Source organism: Telmatherina bonti (genome assembly GCF_933228915.1).
Source record: "Telmatherina bonti genome assembly, chromosome: 22".
NCBI classification, from domain to species: Eukaryota; Metazoa; Chordata; class Actinopteri; order Atheriniformes; family Telmatherinidae; genus Telmatherina; species Telmatherina bonti.
Genome location: NC_136631.1, coordinates 5,356,030 through 5,378,604, shown reverse-complemented (window position 1 = coordinate 5,378,604; position 22,575 = coordinate 5,356,030). Strand labels below are relative to the sequence as shown.

Here is a 22,575-nt window from a genome sequence, read left to right as displayed (position 1 = left end):
TGTTGCGCCAGCTCATCTAACTTGACTTTATTCACATTCAGAGATGCAAACATGAGGAAACGGCTTTACTTTAACCTCAGACACACAGAGTCAAGTTTCTGAGACTTTTGTCTTGACTGAATCACAGATTTGTCTCTTTTTAGAGTTGATATTAAAGAAAAAAGTTTATTATTAAAGCAGTAACACTGTTCTCGTTCTCAGTGACTGTTTTTTTTCCTCTTTTTTCCAATTTAAACTTTTGTAGCCCAAACCAACAACACTGAGTTATTTTTAATAATATTGATTAGTCTGATACAGCTTCTGTGTGGCTGGGAGAGATGGGACGCCCCTCAACCTTTCATGCCCTGGACTTCTCGGAGTCTGCTTTGAAAAGTTGTATCAGGACAAACTAGACCAGCAACGGCTGTTATATCTTATATAATATGATATCTTTCATCCCCAAATGGAGGCTGTTCGCGCTCAAACTGAACCTGGATAAACTTTCCAGAGGAATCAAAGAAAACTTTGACATGAATGTTTTGATAAAAATCATGACCCAAGATCTGATTCTGGCGCCGGTTTTCATGTAAGCATTTAGCTCTGATTTACAGAAAAGGAAGTTTTATAAAATCCAAAATAAATCTATAATAACTTCATTTTGTCACAAGGAATTTAACATCATTATGTAGAAAATGTAAATAAACATAGAATCAGCTGTAGCAATAAACTCAGTGAATCAAAGAAAGACTTTTCTGAATTGTTCCATCAGCAGATTAAATGGTGTGGGTGAGGGTGCCAGAACTGGGTATAAAAGCAGCAGCCACCAAAGGTTCAGTGTCTCCAACAGAGCAAAATGTTGGGAAAATAATGAAGAAATCTGAGAATATAAAGGAGGACAGCAACCATTGTTGGAAGGTTAGGACCTTCCAGTTCTCAGGCAGTACTGCAGGGTAACCTAGACACCGTCAGTGTTCATTTATTATAAATAAACTTAATGAACAGAAAGGACTGGTGGTAAAATCCAAATTCCCCCTGAAACAACTTTTGGTATAATCAGATGTTTTTAAATTCAGTCGTAGGTTCATGACCCAAAAATATGTCTGACATCGTAGTTTCCTAAAACAAGACGAATAACAAGATCCTGCTGAAATGCTCAACAGAAACGTACAAAGATGAGAGGATGATGGATGGATGGATGAATGGATGGATGGATCGATAGACGGATGGACTGATGGATGGGTGGATGGATGGATGGATGGACGGACGGACGGATGGATGGGCAGATGGATGGATGGGTGGATGGATGGATGAATGATGGATGGAGGGATGAATGATGGAAGGATGGAGGGATGGATGGACAGAGGGAGGAATAGATGAATGGATGGAGGATTGATGGATGGATGGATGAATGATGGATGATGGTAGGGAGGGGGGAGGAATGAATGGATAGGTGGATGGATGGACGGATGGATGGATGGATGGATTGAGGGATAGATGGATGGATGGAGGGTGATGGATGGATGGATGGATGGATGGAGGGTGATGGATGGATGGATGGATGGATGGAGGGAGGGAGGAATGGAGGGTTGATGGATGTGTCATGGAGGCATTCAGGATATGGCATATTGTTGTATATTGTGTGTGTGTGTATGTGTGTGTGTGTGTGTGTGTGTAAGTAAGCCTGAGTACTGTGGACTCATTGACTCATTAGCGACTGCAGTGAACAATCACTCAGGAGATCAGCAGGGATATAAGGAGGACTCATCAGAGTTTAAGGGACGCTGGCAGAGGACTGGAGACCTGCCTCATCTCTGGGAGAACTGTTTGTCGCTCTGGAGGGGCGACAGAACCAACGCAGAGCTGTGACAAGGCCGGGCAAACCTGAGAGACGGCAGGCAGAGGTAGACGCCAGAGAGGAAATCACCCATGGACGGCGGGTGGAACTGGGACCGGCGGGAGTGTGACGGGCAACCTAGAGATTGGAGAGATCAACGCCTCCTAAGTGAAGGAATGCTTTTTTCTGTTGCTTCTGCTTGCTTTCTGTGGAGGATTTCTACACAACTGGATTTATGATAACTGGGTTTGGTGTATGCGGTTTCCTGGTGTCTTGCAAATTTTGGAAGATCTGTGATGGACTATGCCGAGCAACTAGCACTCGAACTCATGTATGACAGCACTGAACCGCGACTGGAGCTGGTCGTGGTTCTGGAGCTCATCCGTAAGCGGGAAACACCTTGGAGAAGCGGTTGCTCGGTTTTGGTGAAAACTGACCCCCGATTCGGCTGTTTCGGAGTCCGACAAAGACCACTAAGGACTCAAAGCTGAGCCAAACGAAGCTTAGCTTGACCCAAAACAAAGCTGGTATCTGGATCTGGCTCCCTGACTGGCCTTGGGCAGGCTGGTGATCACGTCTCCTGGAATGCTGTCTGATGCTCAGTCCCCTTCCTCACCCCCCTCCCTTTCTCAGGCCTGTGGAACTTAAACTGAACTCAGCTCTCAAGGCTGCATTTACATCAGGTGGCCCAGATGAACAGGGGAAAGTTCACAGACTCACTCACTGAACGCACACACACTCACACACACTGTTACAGACACACTCTCCAATCTTTCACCGCCTTCTCCGGACCTCACCCCTCCCTCCATTCACGGACGGCGAGTTGGATGGGCGTGCTGTTTGGCTGTCTGGGAGACCCCCCCCCCCCATATTATGGGTTGTCTATTGTCTGAATTTGTGCTTATGCGTAGAGGTGTTTTTTTTTCTTTATCCTTCCCCCTTTAGGTGAAGTGTAGAGATACTTCTTTTTTTTTAAACACTCACCCATCCTTCCTCATGTCATCTTTCCTCATGTATATGGCGGCACCAGTAAAACTGGCTGCAGGGCCGAAGTATCAGTTCGTTCTGTAAACTTGTCAAACGTAAATGTCTGTATGTCTAACCTTGGACGAGCTGACTTGAACCTTGACTTTCCCCTCGGGGATAAATAAAGTATCTTTGCCTGAGGGCTGAATAGCAAGGTTGGCCATCGTTGTGTTGCTGAAGGTTCATTGCTCCTGTTTTATACCCCACAGCTTCCCGCAACCATTGTACAGTCAGTGGAGGACGTGGACCAGTTGCACCGGAGGACGGCGGTGATTTGGGTAGAGACCCTGAAATGCTGTGGTGGCATCAGTGAAAGGAATGATCATTCTTCCTACTGAGTTCATGCAGCTTAAAGTGGAACTATTCTGTGCATTTCAGGCTAATTTAGTTTTATTTCTGGAAACCAGAAGGGCTGGGATTGAGCGAGTTATTGTGACAAATGGCTTTATTTACTTCAGACCGACCCTCTCCGTAGGCTGTCAGATCAGCCTGCGGGCAAAACGAGTGGATTGAGACTCTTCCGCATTAAGCCCCGCCTCCCGCCACTGCACTACATCGGGAGCGCGCACCGCAACTGCTTTCACCGTCATTGTAACATCTCATAAACAGAAGGATTAGGCTGTTATGAACTCAATAAAAAAAACAAAATACAATGTCAACACATAGCATACAGCCCTACATGTTGGAACCTGAATCAGACCCTGTATCCATGAAGAAAAAACTCTCTAAAACGACGCGTTTTTCGTCGCCATGGAAACCGAACGGAGAGAGTGCTGGAACTCAAACTCAAACTCAAACATGCGTTTAGGTGATAAAAAACCGTGCTGTTCACATGTCTGATGAGGATTCAACACTGTAACACTGGAGAAAGCTCAGAAAACTCCAAATACCATAATAGCACCCCTTTACGAATTCTGAGTGCCCCACACGTTTGGGAGTAATTTCCCTTTTTACATCCTCATTGGTGGGGTGAAGGAGCACCAGGACACCATGGGGTTTTCTGCTCTAGCAGTGACATCATCAGAGGTTCCGCAAGCGAAGTAGAGTCACCTCCTGCTTGGTATAGACTCTTTTTAAAAAAAAAAAAAATTGTACTGGTCAGAGGTCCGACAGTACCAGTTTTCTTCTTTTTTTGTTTTGTGTTTTATCCTGCTGCCTGGGCTCTGGTTGCAGCCAAAGGACAAGCCACTCCTAAAGACTTCCATCAGCATTAACATCTTGGCTTCCTGTAATGTTGGATATTTTCCTGTGCATGTTGAGTGGGTTTGTGTTGCTGTGGTTTACGTTTGTTGCATGTTTACCTACAAAGTGTTGTGCTTTTAACAGAGGCGTTGTTGACAGGGTGAGGGAAGTTGGGGGAGGAGTTGGCGCCCTCTGGTGGCACCTTAGATCTGCCGGGTCCCTCGTGGCTAAATTAATTAATAACGTGTTAAATCTTGAAGTCTCCACATTGTCTGTTGCCCAGGAGGATCACGAATGGAATTGGGTCAGGTCCTGGCCCCTGATCAGGTGCCAGGTCTTTACCTGACGCGACGGATGGATGGATAGATGGATGGATGGATGGATGGACAGATGGATGGATGGATGGACAGATGGAAGGATGGATGGACAGACGGAAGGATGGATAGACAGGTGGATGGACAGATGGATGGATGGATGGACAGACAGAAGGATGGATGGATGGACGGATGGACAGATGGAAGGATGGATGGACAGACGGAAGGATGGATGGATGGATGGATGGATGGATGGACAGACGGAAGGATGGATGGATGGATGGACAGATGGAAGGATGGATGGACAGACGGAAGGATGGATGGACAGGTGGATGGATGGATGGAGGGATGAATGATGGATGGAGGGAGGGAGGAATGGGTGGATGGATGGTGGGTTGATGGACGGACGGATGGATGGATGGATGAGAGATTTGATCTCTTCAGTGAAAACCTGATTGTGCGTCTGATGCAGCAACCAGTCTGTAAAAAGGAGCAACAAAAAGCTGTAACAGTAAAACCTGAAGGAGAACTTGACAACTAATCAGGTTGATCTGCAACAGATCGGTCACATGACTGGATGTGAAAGGAGCCTTTCAGATGAGAAGATGGACAGAGGTCCACCGTTCTGAGACAAACTGCCTCTAAACATGGAAGAACAGTTACAGAAAATGTTCCTCAGACTCAAGATCCCAGCATCAGAGGATTTCAGAGAAATCTCTGTATGCTTGGACAAGGATGCTGCATTACCAGCAGACATGATTCTCTACTGGAAACCAGTGCATGGACTCAGGAAGACTCCAGAAACCAGTGTGAACCCAGTTCAGGCTGAAATCCACACATGCAAGTTAAAGCTCCATCATATGTGAAGAGGATCCAGAAACACGCCGTCTTCTCTGGACCAAAGCTATGAAAATAGTCCAGGAATCATCGACCCTGAAATAAAAATCCTGGTTAAAACACCTGCAGAAGCCTCTGATTAGAACGACCAGAAACCCTCACCTTTCAGCTACTGACCCAACAAAACCCTCCAGTGTCAGTCAGAGTTTGAACTTTGAAATGTGTGCTATCAGCGCTGCTCGGCGGGACAGAGACGGGACTTTATAAAAGATCTGAGCGGAGGAGTTTCTGCGTCAGCTACCACGGAGGAGGCTGCAGCTTCTGCAGCTCATCATGGCTTTCAGGAGGCTGTGTCTGTTACTGCTGCTGAGCAGCTGCACGGCGGCACGTGAGTATTCGCTGGAGACGGTCAGCAGCTCCACAACTGAAGCTCTGACATGTAAAAGTCCACGTATGTCTATATTTACACGATGCAGGAGAACTGGGAATGAGAGAAGCTGTTCCTGTAAAATAAATACTTGTTGTGAGATCAAGACGAAACACCATCTAGTCCTTATTTATTTAGATTTACCTGCAAGACTTTGCTGTAAAATGTAAAGATTTTTCCCTTATTTTCAGTCTGATTCTTGTATCAGAGAAAACTAACGAACCACAGATGCGTCGACACATAAGAGACAACTCAGCAAAAGAAGCGGTTTAAACTGGATCTTTCAGCGCTTTGTCACAAAGTCGTTTCTTTAGTTTCATCTGGAAAAGCAGCAAAGATCAGACAGAAAGCAGGTTTCAGCAGCAACAAGGTGGTTCCCAAACGTCATGCACAGAAACCGTCTACAGGATCTGAAATGCAGACCAGAACCAGGACCAGGACCTGGGAGATCCATCTGGACCTGCTGCAGATCCAGGTACTGTTGGCTGAAGCCTCATCAGAAACGGTCTCCATGGAAACGGGACTTCAAGAAGGCAGAAAAGGCTGAAGGTCACATGACCCAAGAACTGGACTGAAGATCAGTGGAAACGGGTCTGATGGAGTACCTCAGAACCAGGACCTCAGCAGGTCCGATGAAAGAACGGATCTTCTCCAGAACCTGGACCTCAGCGGGTCCAATGGAGGGACAGATCCTCCTCAGAACCAGGACCTGAACGGGTCCGATGGAGGGACAGATCCTCCCCAGAACCAGGACCTGAACGGGTCCGATGGAGGGACGGATCCTCCCCAGAACCTGGACCTGAACAGGTCCGATGGAGGGACGGATCCTCTCCAGAACCAGGACCTCAGCGGGTCCGATGGAGGGACGGATCCTCCCCAGAACCAGGACCTGAACGGGTCCGATGGAGGGACGGATCCTCCCCAGAACCAGAACCTGAACGGGTCCGATGGAGGGACGGATCCTCCTCAGAACCAGGACCTGAACGGGTCCGATGGAGGGACGGATCCTCCCCAGAACCAGGACCTGAACGGGTCCGATGGAGGGACGGATCCTCTCCAGAACCAGGACCTCAGCGGGTCCGATGGAGGGACGGATCCTCTCCAGAACCAGGACCTCAGCGGGTCCGATGGAGGGATGGATCCAGAAGCGGTGTGGGATCATGTGGACGTGTAAAAATTTTCACTTTAAGCTCCTTGGAAGTGGACCGGTTCTGGTTCTGACTCAGTAACTGGGTTTACGTCCGCGTGTCTGTCAGATCTTTCCACCTACTTACTGTTTTCCAGGGAAACTTCCTGAAGTCACGACTTCTGCACAGTTGTGTGTTTTAACGACCCGATTGCAAGTTTTAAACCGATGTTTCATGTTTCTGTTTTGCAGAACAAAGTTCTGACAGCGCCGAGCAAACATCCGCATGTCTGCGTAAGTCTGATCCAATCTGTTTCTGACCACTAAAACCGACTTGTTTTCATCATTTTATTCCTGTTTAATGTCACAGTGGACCTTGTGCGGCTGGAACAGCTGAGTAAGCGGGTGCAGAAGGCGGCGTTGGGGGGGTGAATGATTAGCTGATGGAAACAGACATGTTGACCTCCACGGATCAATGCTGGTTGCTTAACTGACCTGTTCTGTTGGAGATAGCAGCAGGACCTGATTATGGTTCAGTTCAGCAGCTCCTGCTCTGTTTGCAGTCTGTAAGCTGCTACATGGGGGGGGGGTGGTCAAAGGTGGGCCGCCAGGCGATGACGTGGAGAGACTTGTTATGCAGGAAGGATAAATAAGCTTCTAGATGCACAGGGAGAGTTTGGATGTAAAGCAGAACCGGACTGACGTGTTCTGTTGGGAGTTTGGGACAGAACTGAAGAGACTGAAGTGTTTCATGTTGCTGCAGTGGGATCAAGATTCAAGGCCCACAGGAAATACGTGTATGAGTACACGGCGGAGAGCCGGAACGGCGTGGTGGGCACCGCCAACCTGCGAAACGGTCCTCAGGTCTCCTGCCAGGTGAAAAACTGATCCAGTGTCCCGCTACGATAACAGAGCTCTTATCTCACCGTCTCCACGCTGACCACACGTCTGCCGTCACATGTCTGCAGGTCGAGATCGAAGTCCCCCAGATGTGCAGGTTCATCATGCACACCAGAGACTGCGCTCTCAGCGAGGTGTCCGTCATGGATCCGCAGGGCCAGCCGGTGTACGGGCTGGCGCCCGGCTCCGCCGCCTTCCAAGCCAGCATGGAAAAGTTAGTGCAAAGCTTCTGCAGGGCCTAAAAACAGAAAACAGGCTTCCTTACAGCCAGAGCTGACACTCACATCACTGTTATCATCTAAAACCTGTTTGGTAAAAACAATCAGTGTGAAGGCGAGGACACACAGACCTGGTCGGCTTTAAGCTAACTTCATTCCAGTTTGGGTCAGAAACAAACTAAATACTCTGCAAACACTTTTAATACGCTTGTTTTTACAGGGGACCTCACAGAAAAACAGAAAACATCTAAATGTGCTGCTTTATGTGTAAAAACAACAACAACTGGGTTTTATTTGCATTTAGATGCTTTAAAACATAAAAAGAGTTAAATAAAATAATTAAAAGGTTCCATTAATGTCCCAAAAAACTTAAAATAAGTTCTGTTGGACTTTATTATCATGATTAAAACTCGTCGGCTGTTCCTGGTGTGAACTGACCGACATCTTCCGAGATTACGATGAAATTTCCTAAATATCCCTGAGATGAAAGTACTTCATCCTGCGAACATAAACCAGTTACTTTGCTCCTAAACATTTAGACTGATCTCATTTCTCTCTCTCAGTGGTTCTCAAGCTGGGGGCCGGGACCCCTGAAGAGGTCGCCAGATCATTTCAGGGGTAACCAAGAGATTGTAAAAAGTGTATAGCCTACAATTAGCAAAGTGTGAATTTTACTGAAGTTTAAGCTTTTAACCCCTTAACTGCCGGCGGCCTGACCGCAGGCTGTTTTATGTATTTTTTATTTATATCACTCTCGTACAACATCTTAGACGTTTCCTATTTCAATAAAACTGCGCATGACGCACCGGTAGGCTCTCTCCTTCTGATTGACCCCATCTTTGACCAACTGGATTGATCCATGGTCCTTCCTTTGCCAATAATACCCACTGAGTGTCAACCTAGGTGGTCTGACCATCACATACATTTCCGCTTCCAGACCTCGCCCACCAGCTCTGATGCCAGTTCTGACCCCGCTGCCGTAAAGCCAATAAAATTCCCGTCACGGTGATGTGCGGCTTCTGTGTGTGGGATGTAAAATAGCTTCACGGGGTCTGTGCGTAAACATTTGCATTAACGTGCGTACTTGTGTGTGTGTCCGTGCGCCAAAGCAGAGGAAACTTTTTGTCGGCTTTTTCTCTGTATGAACTTTTGCAAAACATGAGAAAAATGTCTGAGAACCAGAGTCAGTCAATCTGCTCGAGACCCTCAAACCATTTACAGCAGAACAGTTCAAAGCAGTAATTTGATGCACCCCCACCCCTACCCCGTGTTGAAACCATGATTGGTTCTCTGCTTTTACAAGTTCCTAGTCACCAAAAAGATGCTTTCTGACTGAATCATTTCCTTTAATAAACCCAAAGTTACACTAACAACAACGTAACTTTGGCCTTACGCTTTTCAAAATAAAGGTGAAACATCTGCACTGTGCCATTCCTCAGACATGTCTCATTAATGAAGTGAAGCAGTTTGGAGTCCCTCCATCCTGGACTGACATAAATGGCATTTTAAGGCTTTTTTTCTTGTTCGTGCAGGAATCCCCTGAAGTTCAGCGTGGAGGACGATACCCACATGCAGCTTTACCCCGAGACGGACGAACCGGTGAACATCCTCAACATTAAGAGGGGGATTGTTTCTGCTCTCTTGGTGCCGGTTATAGAAGACGGACAGCGCCGGCCTGTGGTTGGTTCCCTTTCGCAGCAGATAAAAAACCTGACGGACACACGTGGGGTCTGTGAAGAGATGTGACGAGGAAATAAAACTGTGTTCTCTTCGTGTTCAGAGCACGGTGCATGGACTGTGCTCAACGAGATACGAGGTGAACGCTCGGCAGGACATCGCCACGGATGTGACACTGTCCAGAGATCTGTCCCAGTGTGACCAGTTTTACGGCAGGGAACTGACCAACAGTCCTCTGGCTCTGCTGCAGAAACTGGTGGGTTTCTTGTCTTTTCATGGTTCAGTTTCTAAAACTAATGAATAACATCCAGGAAGCATCTAAACGCCATCCCACCATCTGTCTCTGTGGAAAGATGATCTTTTACGAGATGTAGATGGGTTGGGAAAGATCACACAAGAGACATTCAGAAGGACAGAAACAAAAGTGCATCAGCTGATGCATCCATAAAGCTCATTAGAAAGATATGAAGCAACCAGAGTGAGAACAGATAAGTTTGGCAGTGTGGAAAAATGGAAGTAACGAAGAGCAAAGCTGTGAAAGGCCTCTAGACCGAGGAAGGCCGTTAAATCTTCTCCACCGAGAAAGAATTAATCCAAACGTCTCAGGAAATCGGACGTTTTCTCAACCCTTTAAAGGCCAGACAGAGAAAAACATGTGGTAAAAAAAATAACAATAACATTTTTTGACTATTTACCTTTTTTAATGCTGTAATGCATTAAAAAATACTGTAGTGCAAAAAGGTTTTCACCAGGGGGCAGAAAACACGTATCTGATTGTGTTTAACAGGATTTTTACCACAAAATGGTGCAAAAGGTCTCAAAAACTGTACGCATCAATGATATTAATCATTGTTACTTTCATCAAAACAACATTTTTCATCGAGCACATTTCATACAAAATGCAGCGCAAAGTGCTTTACACAATGAAAACTATTTTAAAAAATACCCAAATATCATCTGTTGCAATTATAACTATTGATTACATCAATTATCAGCTGTTGCCATGACAACTGCTCTCGTATTCGATGACATTTGCAGGCAACTTCCAGCAAACATAATGGAGGTCAAACAAGAAAAAATACGCTATGTTATTCTGGAAGATGTGACACGATGTATGCATGCTTCCACAGTTTCGACGCAAGACATTACAAATCCGAGCTATGTGATGTCATAGATCTGTTGGGGGAACCTCAAAGGAATGAAGTTAAAATCAGCTCAACTAATGTCCTGTTTAGCAACCACAGTCTTAAAATAAAAGTATAAAACTTTCATTTCTGTTAAAATAAGTTTCCTTTAAACTTCCCTATTTGCAGCACAACCCTTTGTCCAAACTCATCACAAGCACTCAGAGCTGCAACTACCAGTTTGATAACAAGGGACAGCACATCACCTCAGGCATGTGCACGGAGAGACACCTCTACCTGCCCTTCTCCCATCAGTGAGTCTGAATCTGAAAGACTTTTACTCACTGGCTGGAAGATTTTATGTCTCATGTTGTAATCTGTCTCACAGAGACAATGGAATATCTTCCGTGGTGACCCAGGAACTGCGCTTCCAAAGCGTGACGAGGCACAGCGGCCGAGTATTTGGTAAGTTGTCTCCTCACTGCCTGATTGTTTTAGAAACCCCCCCCCCTTACAGAAAATACACATGATCCACATGTGCAAACGTGCAAACATGTGCAAACATGTGCAAACATGTGCAAACATGCGGATCATGTGGTTGACACATGAAATCATGGTTTTGGAACATTTTCACGCTTTCCACAGTTCGCTTGTGAAAAACCTCTGGTTTTGGAATGTTTTTATGTGATTTTTTTGCATATGTAAACAGGTGATGTACATGTGCAAACATGTAGTTTGGGAACATTTCTATGTAATCAACATGTTAAGAACGTGTGATCCACATTTGATTTATATGTAAACTACATGTGCAAATGGGGTTTTGGGACATTTTGATGTGATCCACATGTACAAATGCGATTGATACATGTAAAGATGTGATCTACATGTGAACTTTATTCGGTTCACATGTGCAAACATGTAGTTCTGGAACATTTTCATATGATCCACATGTGAAGAACATCATACGCATGCGATTCATTTGTGTTTCCCATGTGAATCACGTGTTTTAAATGTTGTTTACATGTGTTTCCCATGTGAATTACGTTTCAAATGTTATTTACATGTGTTTCCCATGTGAATCACGCGTTTGAAATATTGTTTACATGTATTTCCCATGTGAATTACATTTCAAATATTGTTTACATGTGTTTTCTATGTGAATTACATTTCAAATGTTGTTTACATGTGTTTCCCGTGTGAATCCAAGCGGTAGTCACATGTGAAATTGATGGTGGTTTTTCGTTTAGGTAGATCTGGTTTCATACATGTCCTTAAAGAAAAAAAGCAGCATTAAAATGAAACATACATGTGCACACAGATGTGGAGCACTATCAGGAAAAGCTCCTCCACTTCGAAGATCCTGATGATAAAACTCCGGTCCAGACGAAGGATGCAGTTCTGAGCACCTTGCGGGAGCTTGTGGCGTTGCCAGGCATGGACCAGGGCCAGAAGCGGACCGGCCTCTTCCATAAGCTGGTTTCTTGCATGCGAGTCTTGAGAAACGAGACCCTCAGCCAGGCAGTCGCAGAGATGGCAGATGTGTCCCACTGGCTCACCTTCCAGGCTCTGATCCAGTGTGGAACTCCGGAGTGCACCAGCGCCATCATGCAGGTTATCTGGACCATCGAGGGTGTTGCTGTGGAGGCGGATGCTCTGGTCTACGGGCTGAGCTTGCAGCCCAACCCAGATGCTGCACGTGTCCGAGACATGCTCAGCATGGCTCAGTACAGACAGAGCAAAGCCATCATGTATGCACTGGCCAACACGGTCAAGAAGTAAGTAAAGGAGTTTAGAGGGTCTTGGCTGCAGCCTGGAGAATGACGGGGGGCTGGATATTGGGCAGGGTTGTACGTCCAACCTCACCCCCTCAACATTTTGATTGGATTAATCCTAACCCATTTGACATCCAACCCTGCCCAATATCCAGGCCCGCCCCATTCCCCAGGCTGCAGTCGGGGGTTATTGAAGGAGTTGGGATTTGTTGTAATTGATTTCAGTCACCACAAGGGGGCGAAACCTTCAAATGTAGCTTTTTATGCCTTTCAGTTGCCGAGCATGAATGACAAGTGTTTTTTTTGTCATAAAGGCTTGATTACTCACCTTCTACCAAACTGTAAATAAGTACTAATATTACCTAACCTTATACAAGTATGTTTACTTGTTGACAGGTTCCATAAAGGAGAGGTGACTCCGGTTGTCACGGATGTGTCAAAGTTAATGGAAATGCTCCTCAATGGCTGCTCAGAAGAAGTTCAAGATACTGAAAGTGACTTCCCTCCAGATCCAAAGGAGGTGTCCTTCCTCGTGTTGAGGGTAAGGAAAGCCTTACAACCGTCTAACAACGTTAAGGACCCACTGATGGCTGTCAGGAGATCCGGTTTAGGGTCCCAACTCCTGAGTGATACTTGGTTTTGTCTCCAGGTTGTTGGTGTCATGGGTCAGGCCATGCAAGATGTCAGTCCAGGCCTCGTTTCCTCTATTCTGCAGTGTGCCAAGAAATCAGACATAGCACTGTCAAACCAGAAGGCAGCTATACAGGCCCTCAGGCTGATGGACATTAACGATGAGGTGTGCTCAGATCACGTATCTGATGAAGATCTAAGAGAAGAGCAGGTGAAACATCTGCAAGACAGTTGAGTCATTTGTCTTTTGACCAATCACAGATCAGGACCAATCTCATGGAGGTGTACCAGGACCCTCAGAGCCCCGTGGAAAAACGTCTTGCAGCTTATCTGGTCATGATGAAGAACGCAGATCAAACCCTCCTCAGAGAGATTCTGACCAGCCTGATGGACGAGAAGGACGAGCAGCTCAAGAGCTTCGTGATCTCCCACCTGAACAACATCCGCAACTCTGGTGAACCACAAATGCTGCAGTGAGTCAAATATCTCAGCTTTAAACGTTCCCTGGTTTTTATTTATGCTTCTACTTGGAGTCTGAAACTAATCCTAAAACTCCACTAAACTCCTGAGAGCTAGTGCTTCTACCTGCACCATCTCAGGAATGGTAGTGTGAGACTCTATGATAGATATCTGACCCTTTCTGAATAAACTCAAGTTTATTTGAGATTATTCAGAGACTCTAGATGGTAAATCCACCATTATTTATCACATCTTCATCACCATCACTACCATGTTGCTAAGAGACCTCTATTTTCACCTGGACATGATGATGAAGACACTTTCTGTCAGACTTTCCACCAATCAGAGAGCTTAACACTAACACTAACACTAACTGGGAGCTTATTCCATAAGAGAGGGGCCTGATAACCAAAGGCTCTGCCTCCTGCTCGGCTCTTTGAGACTCTAGGAACCACAAGTAAGCCTGCAGTCTGCCAACGAAGTACTCTGCTTGGTTTATAAGGAACTATGAGGTCTTTGATATATAGTGGTGCCTGGTTGTGGAGGGCTTTATATGTAAGGAGAAGGATTTTAAATTTTATTCTAGATTCAACAGGCACCCAATGAAGAGAGGCTAAAACTGGAGAAATATGATCTCTCCTGCTGGTTCTGGTCAGGACTCTGGCTGCAGAATTCTGGATCAGCTGAAGGCTTTTCAGGGCATATTTAGGACAGCCCAGTAATAGAGAGTTACAGTAATCTAGTCTCGAAGTAACAAAAGCGTGAACCAGTTTTTCTGCATCACTCCGAGACAGAATGTCCCTAATTTTGGCTATATTACGTAAATGAAAGAAGGCTGTTTTAGTAACCTGCTTAATATGTGGACCAAAGGACAGGTCAGGCTCAAATATTACTCCAAGGTTTCTCACTGTAGCACTGGAAGCTAAAGTAATGCCATCCAGGTTCATTACAAAACCGGAAAATTTAGCTCTGAGTTTTTCAGATCCAACGAGAATTACTTCAGTCTTATCTGAGTTTAAGAGGAGAAAATTTCTAGACATCCAAGTCTTTATGTCTATGAGACAATTTTGTAGCCTATTGGGCTAATTTGTTTCATCTGGTTTAAAGGATAAGTATATTTGAGTATCATCTGCATAACAATGAAAGTTTATTCCATGCTGTCTAATAATTTTGCCTAAAGGGAGCATATATAGCGTGAAGAGTATTGGTCCAAGTACAGAACCTTGAGGAACTCCATGACTTACTGTAGTTTGGGAGGAGGACTTGTCATTTACATGAACAAACTGAAGTCTATCAGATAAATATGATTTAAACCAGCTTAACGCTGTACCTGTAATTCCAATCACCTGTTCTAGTCTTTGTAACAGAATGTTATGATCGACTGTATCAAATGCAGCACTAAGATCAAGCAAGATAAGTACGGACACAAGTCCTTTGTCTGAGGCCATAAGAAGGTCATTAGTAACTTTCACCAATGCCGTCTCAGTGCTATGATGAGCTCTAAATCCTGACTGAAACTCCTCGCATAAACGCAGGGCGTTGGGAGGTGGACACGTTGATCTGGGTGGTGAGAGAGGCCATTAAGGTGGTCTCGATCGCTGCACCCAGCATCGGTTCACCTCCCAGTTTTAATTACACTTAGTCAACATAACACAAAAAAACGCACTGACAACACATGGACATATTTTGGGGGGCGGGCCATGCAGTGTGCGGTGGGCGTGGCTGCTTTGGTGGTCCCGCTCCCAACATGATGTGGTTACTTCTTCCAAATTTTAATTGCAAATAACACACATTTCACAATCATTCATAAGCTGGGAGGGAGGGGGTGACGATGGGGTCCTGCCACGCCCCTATTTCCAGGGCTTTGCTGGAGGGGTTTGGGTGGGGGAGTGGAGCTGTTCGGGGGACCTGGGTCTGGGCTGGCCTGGCAGGGGTGGGACTGCTGCTGGCCCTGGGTGGTGCTGGATCGGCTGCATGTGTGGGGTGGTGGGGGGGCGTTGGCAGGGGTGGGGGGTAGTTGTGGGGCCCTGATCGGGGCCCTCCTATCCCCTGCTCCCCCAGGGGTATTTCACATGGGACACGTTGAGAAGGAAAGATGAGGGCGTGCATGAGCAAAGGAATGAAGTGGTGAATGGAATGTAAGAGCGGGGGGGGGGGGGGGGGGGAATGAGGAATCAGGGTGAAAGAATTTAGGAAAGTGGGTGGCCGCTGGGATAGGGGGGAGGGAGGGGTGTTTGCAGATGGGTGGGGGTGTGTATGTGGGGGGTATGTTGGTGGTAGGGGGGAGTGATGGGGTGGGTGTACAAGGAGGAGTGTGAATGTGGATAGAGGGGTGTAGGGAGGTGTGTATGGAAGAATGGGTGATTATAGAGGGAGCGGGGATGTGTGTGTGTGATGGAGTGTGTGAGTATAAAGAAGGGAGTGTGTGAATGGGGTCTTAATAGGGGGATGCATGGGGGCACGGGGGTAGGACAGTGTGAGTCTAAGCATGTGTAAGTGATTGGGTGGATAGGGTGTGCTTAAGGAGTAAGTGTGGATGCGTGAGTGTGTGTGTGTGTGTGGCCGCCTCCTGGGTCGGTGCATGGCTGGCTCCGGGGTGGGGTGGTTGGGGTCTGTGCCTGGGGGTGGCTGCCGATGGCCCCGGTCTCGGGGGTACTCCTGGCGTGCCCCTTGCCTTTGTGTGGGAGGGGTCACACTGGCATGATCACCTTTTCCGGAACACGTTCCTCTCTGCATGTTCTGCATGTGACACAGTCACCGAGTCGTCTGCAGGTTTATTCACTAACAGCAGCTAGTTTTCTCTGTTTGTTTCTCATTTATATTTAACTGTTTAGATTCATAGTTTAGTTACTATGAATCTTAAGTTGGCTTGTATGTGTATGTGTTCACATTGGCGAGTGCGTATATGTGTTTGTACGTATGTATGTGTGTATGTGTATATATATATATATATATATATATATATATATATATATATATATATATATATATATATATATATACGTATGTGTGTATGTATATGTATATATACACACACACACACACATATATATATATATATATATATATATATATAAAAATGTGTATATGTGTGTATGTATGTAGATATGTATATGTTTTTATGTATATACATATATAGGTTGTTTTTGGTTTTTTTTTTTTACATTTTTTTCCCCTCTCCCTTTATCTCTTTCACTTTTCATATGAGGTGTTTTCTCTTCTTTCTCTTCCTGTCTTTCTTCTGTCCTCTCTGGTCCAGCAGTACAAACTCTACAATTCAAGGGGATCGTTATATCTATAAAGCTTCCCTTGGCAAAGTAAATTTGCTCAGCAGAACACAGTATCCAGACCATCATTCTGCCAGCCTAAATGCTGGACAAGACACACACACACACACACACACACACACACACACACACACACACACACACACACACACACACACACACACACACACACACACACACACACACACAAAAAAACTTCAGCTTCTACAGGCTGGTTTTATATTTTAGAGTTAAACAAGACTGGGAGCATTTCTGGTTTAGTCTTGTGTTAAATCATCTACACTATTCTCCGCACAGACTCAAGGAGGACATTGAAACGGCTTTGCAAGGCGACTTATCACCAACAGACAGCATCTTTGAGGGTTTGTCACGCAACTACAAAATCAACTCCCCGTTGGGCTCCATACAAAGCAACATCATCCTCAATGGCAGGGACACGCTACCAAAGGAGATGATGCTGGAAGCCACTCTGAAGGCTTTTGACTACAACTACGACCTCTTCGAGGTGATTTTGGCAGCATAATTCAAATGGAAAATCATGCTAATTTTATATTTCTACAGAGTTTTGAAGGTTTTTAATCTCTATTTTCAAGGTTGGTGTTGAAGGAACAGGATTTCAGCCTACAGTCGATTCACTGTTTGGGGAGAAGGGCTTCTTTCCTGAATCCATCTCCAGACTCATCTACCTGGCAGGTGACAGCGCTCCGATGCTCAAAGATGTTCTGAACAGAATTTCCCCTCGTCATGACAGAATGAACAGACAGGTGAGATGACTATTTTATGCTCACTTCCTGTAAATTTAATCTAAATCATCTACCGTACACGACTACAACCTAAAAACACACAACATCGACATATTTCCAGGTCTCAGAAGATCACTTGAAGGTTATCACAGAGGCTTTCCAGAAGCTGGTGAACGATGTACGTTTCTCTCCAACCCCTGAAGCCACCGCCTACCTCTGGCTTCTAGGAGATGAGATCGGATACCTAAAGACAAGCGAAATGAGGAAAATGTTGGAGACTCTCTCCATGTACTACCATGTTTACATCAGGTCACTACCTGCACAGGTAAGAGTTGCCTCACTGCATTAACTGACAAAAACATATTTTCAAGTAGAATAAGGGGTTAAATTAAATATATTGTATTGCTATGGGACTAATTTGACCTATTTCAGATAAAGTAAAAGTTTAATTCAAGTTCAGTTAATATCGAAACAGGTGATACAGAGAGAAAGCTTCTAGCTATGCTAAGGTAGCACACCTTAGCTAAACCAGTACAAGGACCTTGACAAGTGGAGAATCAACCATCAGGTACTTTTAGACCTTTAAAGCCCAAATATAATGACAATTAAATAAAAACAAAATAAATACAGAAAAATATAAAAATATTTTAATACAATAAAATACAATAAAATGAAAAAATACAATAATAAAAAAAAAAAAAATCAAACAATATGTGCGATGGACTGGCCTGCCTTTCGCCCAAAGACTGCTGGGATAGGCTCCAGCTTCCCCGCGACCCTTCATTGGATTAAGCGGTTAGGAAAATGGATGGATGGATGAAACAATATGTTAACTGCTAGCAATCCAGCATAACACAAACACAAAACTAACAGGTAGCTGCACCTAGCATGCTGCATAATGATTAATTTCTCAACTTTCCAAATAGAAGATCTTCTAAAAAGTTTCCAAACATAATTGTCATAATGTATATTAAGTATTTGTAGAATTAAGAAAAAAGAAAAAATAATCCATAGTACCTGCAGTATTAGGGTGAGCTAACTTGCTGTAGCTAAGCTGTATTCACTTGTTTCTCTATAGCATTTTTACACTAATGTTAACTCGTGCTAAATACAAAACATTGCTAACACTAATAGATATTAAATTATCTGCAGAGTTTAAATGTTAGTCTCTTTTAACAAAAAAAGTCACCAGATTTAGCGAGAAAGTCGCCAAGTTGGCAACAGTGTCTGAATGAAAGCAAAGCGGCTGTGGGAGGAGTTTACAGCACAGCGCTGCAACGCCAGAGACTCTCGATTAGCAGCTGAAGACAGCAGGAGAGGAAACTGCAGAGAGAAAAATAATCACACCCTTTTATTTTTATGATCGTTCACACTCAAAAGTAGAGGTACCAGCTTGTACCTAAAAAGGTACAAATGCTTGTTGCTGGGGGTGTACTCTTTTGAGAGACATTTCTGTACCCTTCAGTTCTGGTCTATTTTTGTACCTTATCAAGTTCAACCTCACCTTTTCAAGTTTTTTTTTTTTTTTTAAATGTTTTCCACAGCATCAGGCCTGGTCCATTCCACCTAGCAATATTATCTAATCTTTAATCTAGAAATAATCTTCAAAAACTCAAAATACTGACCAGCCATATACTTAGTTTGCAGCATCTGACCTTCATTGTCTGGTGTAGTAAATGACTGTTAAGTAGTACTACTGTCATCACTCAACTCTGCTCTCGTTTGTAACATTACAGCCATTAACATTGTATTGCGGCTCATGCAAGGTAGCCACGTAGCATTACTTTGCTACGGCTTTTCGAAGCTTTTCTCCCTCATTTTCTTTTCTAAAACTCTGAAATTTGCTGTTGTTCCACACTGCACCATCTTTACAGGTAATGAACTGGTCATGACCCCCAACGTCACAACAGGGGACACGTCAATGCAAAAAAAGTGTTTCCATTACACTTTTGCAATATCCTGCTATACTGAAGCGTCAAAAAAAAAAAAAAAAACTCACGAGAGTGTAAAAACGTTTTAGCGATATGTGAGACTTTTTTCAAAATGTAGGTGTTTCCATTAGCGTTCTCATTGCAATATTTAGTTTTTGCGCAATTCTGGGTATAATGGAAATGCACCTGGTGAAGCCGTCACGCTTCACTGTCCAGAAGATCCTTTTCACAGACAGCAGGAGGCAACAACCTTGTCTGAACACTAAACATAACACAGGCAGTGAAGCACAAAAGTCAAATTTGTATGGTAACAATCACAAAAGGTGAAACTCCTGCAAAAAAAACTATGTCATACTTGTGAAAACATGACAGGCATGACTACAGAACTCAAAACGTGTTTGCAATATGCAAATTTTGAAAATTGTTATTGTCGTTCCTACTTGCTTCAGTCAACATTTTTCCAACTCCTTTCTTTCATACACTGTTTCTTTTCCCCAAGGCCTTCTTTAAGCTGACGTCCAGCACTGAAAACGAGCTTTTTTTCCACTACATCTTCATGGAAAATGCCTTCTCTCTACCCACTGCCTCTGGATTTCCACTCAAATTCTCCCTGTCAGGTGTGATTGCACCTGGTGCCAAAGGAGGCCTGACTCCATCATCTATGGTAAATTCTTTATCTCATTGTTTTTCATGTAAGCTAATATTCAAACATACATTTCAGTCATTGATTGCAGCTCACAAGTTGCGTCCTTCTTGCAGACAGACTTGTCTTTCATGCCTTCGGTCGGGCTGGAATTCATCACCCAAATGGGCGTGCACATTCCAGACTACGTGGATGCAGGAATTGAGATGCACACTAACATGTACCACGAGAGCTCGATCAATGCAAAGCTTACTGTGAGCAGAAACCAGGTTAAGCTATCTGTCCCTGCTCCCAAGTCCAGGACCCAGCTGTTCAGCATCAGGTCAGCATCACCGCAGTAAATCATGTGAAACTCTTCGTTTTTGCCGTCATGCTCTCTCACAACTGCATTTGCTTCCAAATCCAGCAACAAGCTTTTGTCCATCTCAGCTGGTCAAACAAAGATTGTACCACCCCTGGTGGAGGACCGGGTCGACTCAACTGACTGCCAGCCGCTGTTCAGTGGCCTGAATCTTTGCACAAAAGTTCGCTACTCCAATGCTACTTCTGTGGACCAGGCTCCATATTACCCCCTGAGTGGAGAAACCACGTAAGATGAAGCTTTGCAAGAAACCTGGCTGCATGTATTTGTTTTCAATAGTCTTCTGATATGTCAAACCTCGTGACTCACTTCAATTTACAAGCCCTCTGGGTCTTTACAGTACAGAAATGCCCTGTCCCATAAACTCCCATAAAAACCGTCACAGATTTATATCATTCCCACTTATAGATCACGTGATCAAACTGCCATTTAAAGGATTGAAATTATTTAAATAATTACATATTCTGTCATTTTCATTGGGACGTAATTCGAGTGATTTCAATATAAAAAAGTGGAAAAAATATTGATCTGTTGTTTTTTTGGGGGTTTTTTGCAGATGTTTTTGTCCTAAAATGACCTAGAAGGGTAGTAAATTAGTCCTTAAGAAGAAGTAAAAGTGGAATTTCAAAGTTCTTCGAGAGAAAAATTTTGGAATACTTTTGAAATAAAATCATCCCGTATCTAGTAACACAACCCAAAAGGTGTCCAAAAATGTAAGAAAACAGGATCTGAAAGGACCAAAAAGGTCCTCAATGATCTATGAGGGTTAAATTTAACTTCTAAAAGCTGATATTTTTCTGATCCTCATTGATATTTTAACCTAATAAACATATGAAACCTGTGTTGTTTCTTCAGGTTTGGAGTTGAAATTCAGCCAACAGGAAAAGTTTCCGAGTACACCGCCACTATCACAGATGAAACACTCCGAGAGGGTAAAAAGGGTCGTAACAGAGTAGAGTCCCTGAAGCTTGTGCTCAGGGCAGAAGGTAAGATTATAAAATATGTTTGTTTACATATAAACTCATGTTGGCCACTGCAGTAGACAAAAGTTTGTATAGGAAGGCAAGAAAGGAACCAGGCTAGTACTAACATGGAAGGAAAAAGTGGCATGAAAATAAAGTGAACCAGCTGGGATCAATACTCGGGGATGTCCAACACATTTTCTCTGCATGGTAACTGGTCTAATGTTTAAATGTTTAAATAAAAAATAAAATAATGAGTATTGAAACCACTGACTTTGACTTTGAGCATATCTGGTGATAAAAACTGACTAATAAGTTTAATTTATTCTTTGTACCAGGCGAAGAATCGATGGAGGCCACAGCAACTCTGAAATATAACCACAATAAAAACCTAATCTCTGCTGATGTTGCCATTCCTGACTATGACGTGGAAGCGGGCATAAAGATGGCAGTTACCGATGGGGATTATGAAGGAAAGAAGCTGCGAGGCATCACCATTGATGTTACCAACAAGAACATCCCACAGCTGACCCTCGTTGGACGTGCGAGGTAAAACCGGAAGCATCTGGGAGTAATAAAATATCCACAGCATGGGGTTGTACATTCAAAATGCTTACTTTAAATGTAGACTTGACCAGATGAAAGAGGCCATGCTGCAGCTCCAGATGGACATTCCTTCTCTGAAAACTGACGCATCCATCACTGCAGTCCTGAAGAAGGATGAAAACGTCCTCCTGAACGTGGAGACAATCGTTCGCATCCCTGAGAGCTTATACCAACAGACAGCTTCTCTAAAATATGGTAAGAGACGCTTGTATTGTTGGTTCAGGGGACAGATTTATAGATCTGTGTTGCATCATGCGGATTATTTCTTCACAGACGATGACAAGTTTGAGGTGGAACTGAAAACTGACCTGAACTCCGAGATACAGAAACTGATACCAAGTGCAGAAGAGCGTCACAGACAACTCCAAAAGCTCATTGACGATATCCTGGACCAGAAAGTGGCGAAGACAGATATGAAGCTGCGCCACATTATCAGCAAGGGAATTGTGGTAAATATGGCGTCATTTATACTAAATTATCAAGGATGTTCTGCTTTCTGTTCACTTAGTCTTATCTTTGAATGAGTTATTATGGTTC

The 22,575-nt window shown here is 44.2% G+C and overlaps 1 protein-coding gene across 1 annotated transcript in view; it reads left to right on the top strand.

Annotated features, from left to right (window-relative positions):
* Positions 1-5,505: 5,505 nt before the first annotated feature.
* The window catches only part of apoba (apolipoprotein Ba), a gene marked incomplete at both ends in the record, with an annotated part of 33,296 nt that continues 16,226 nt past the window's right edge, over positions 5,506-22,575 (top strand). The window contains 22 exons of the mRNA XM_079262325.1: positions 5,506-5,560; positions 6,978-7,019; positions 7,489-7,601; positions 7,694-7,839; positions 9,376-9,523; positions 9,624-9,776; positions 10,834-10,958; positions 11,033-11,109; positions 11,963-12,419; positions 12,813-12,957; positions 13,066-13,212; positions 13,308-13,519; positions 17,090-17,297; positions 17,386-17,556; positions 17,657-17,860; positions 19,966-20,130; positions 20,226-20,431; positions 20,516-20,698; positions 21,326-21,456; positions 21,771-21,981; positions 22,061-22,233; positions 22,312-22,487. Coding sequence (XP_079118451.1) covers positions 5,506-5,560; positions 6,978-7,019; positions 7,489-7,601; positions 7,694-7,839; positions 9,376-9,523; positions 9,624-9,776; positions 10,834-10,958; positions 11,033-11,109; positions 11,963-12,419; positions 12,813-12,957; positions 13,066-13,212; positions 13,308-13,519; positions 17,090-17,297; positions 17,386-17,556; positions 17,657-17,860; positions 19,966-20,130; positions 20,226-20,431; positions 20,516-20,698; positions 21,326-21,456; positions 21,771-21,981; positions 22,061-22,233; positions 22,312-22,487 — 3,648 coding nt within the window. The remainder of the gene's footprint in view (positions 5,561-6,977; positions 7,020-7,488; positions 7,602-7,693; positions 7,840-9,375; positions 9,524-9,623; positions 9,777-10,833; positions 10,959-11,032; positions 11,110-11,962; positions 12,420-12,812; positions 12,958-13,065; positions 13,213-13,307; positions 13,520-17,089; positions 17,298-17,385; positions 17,557-17,656; positions 17,861-19,965; positions 20,131-20,225; positions 20,432-20,515; positions 20,699-21,325; positions 21,457-21,770; positions 21,982-22,060; positions 22,234-22,311; positions 22,488-22,575) is intronic.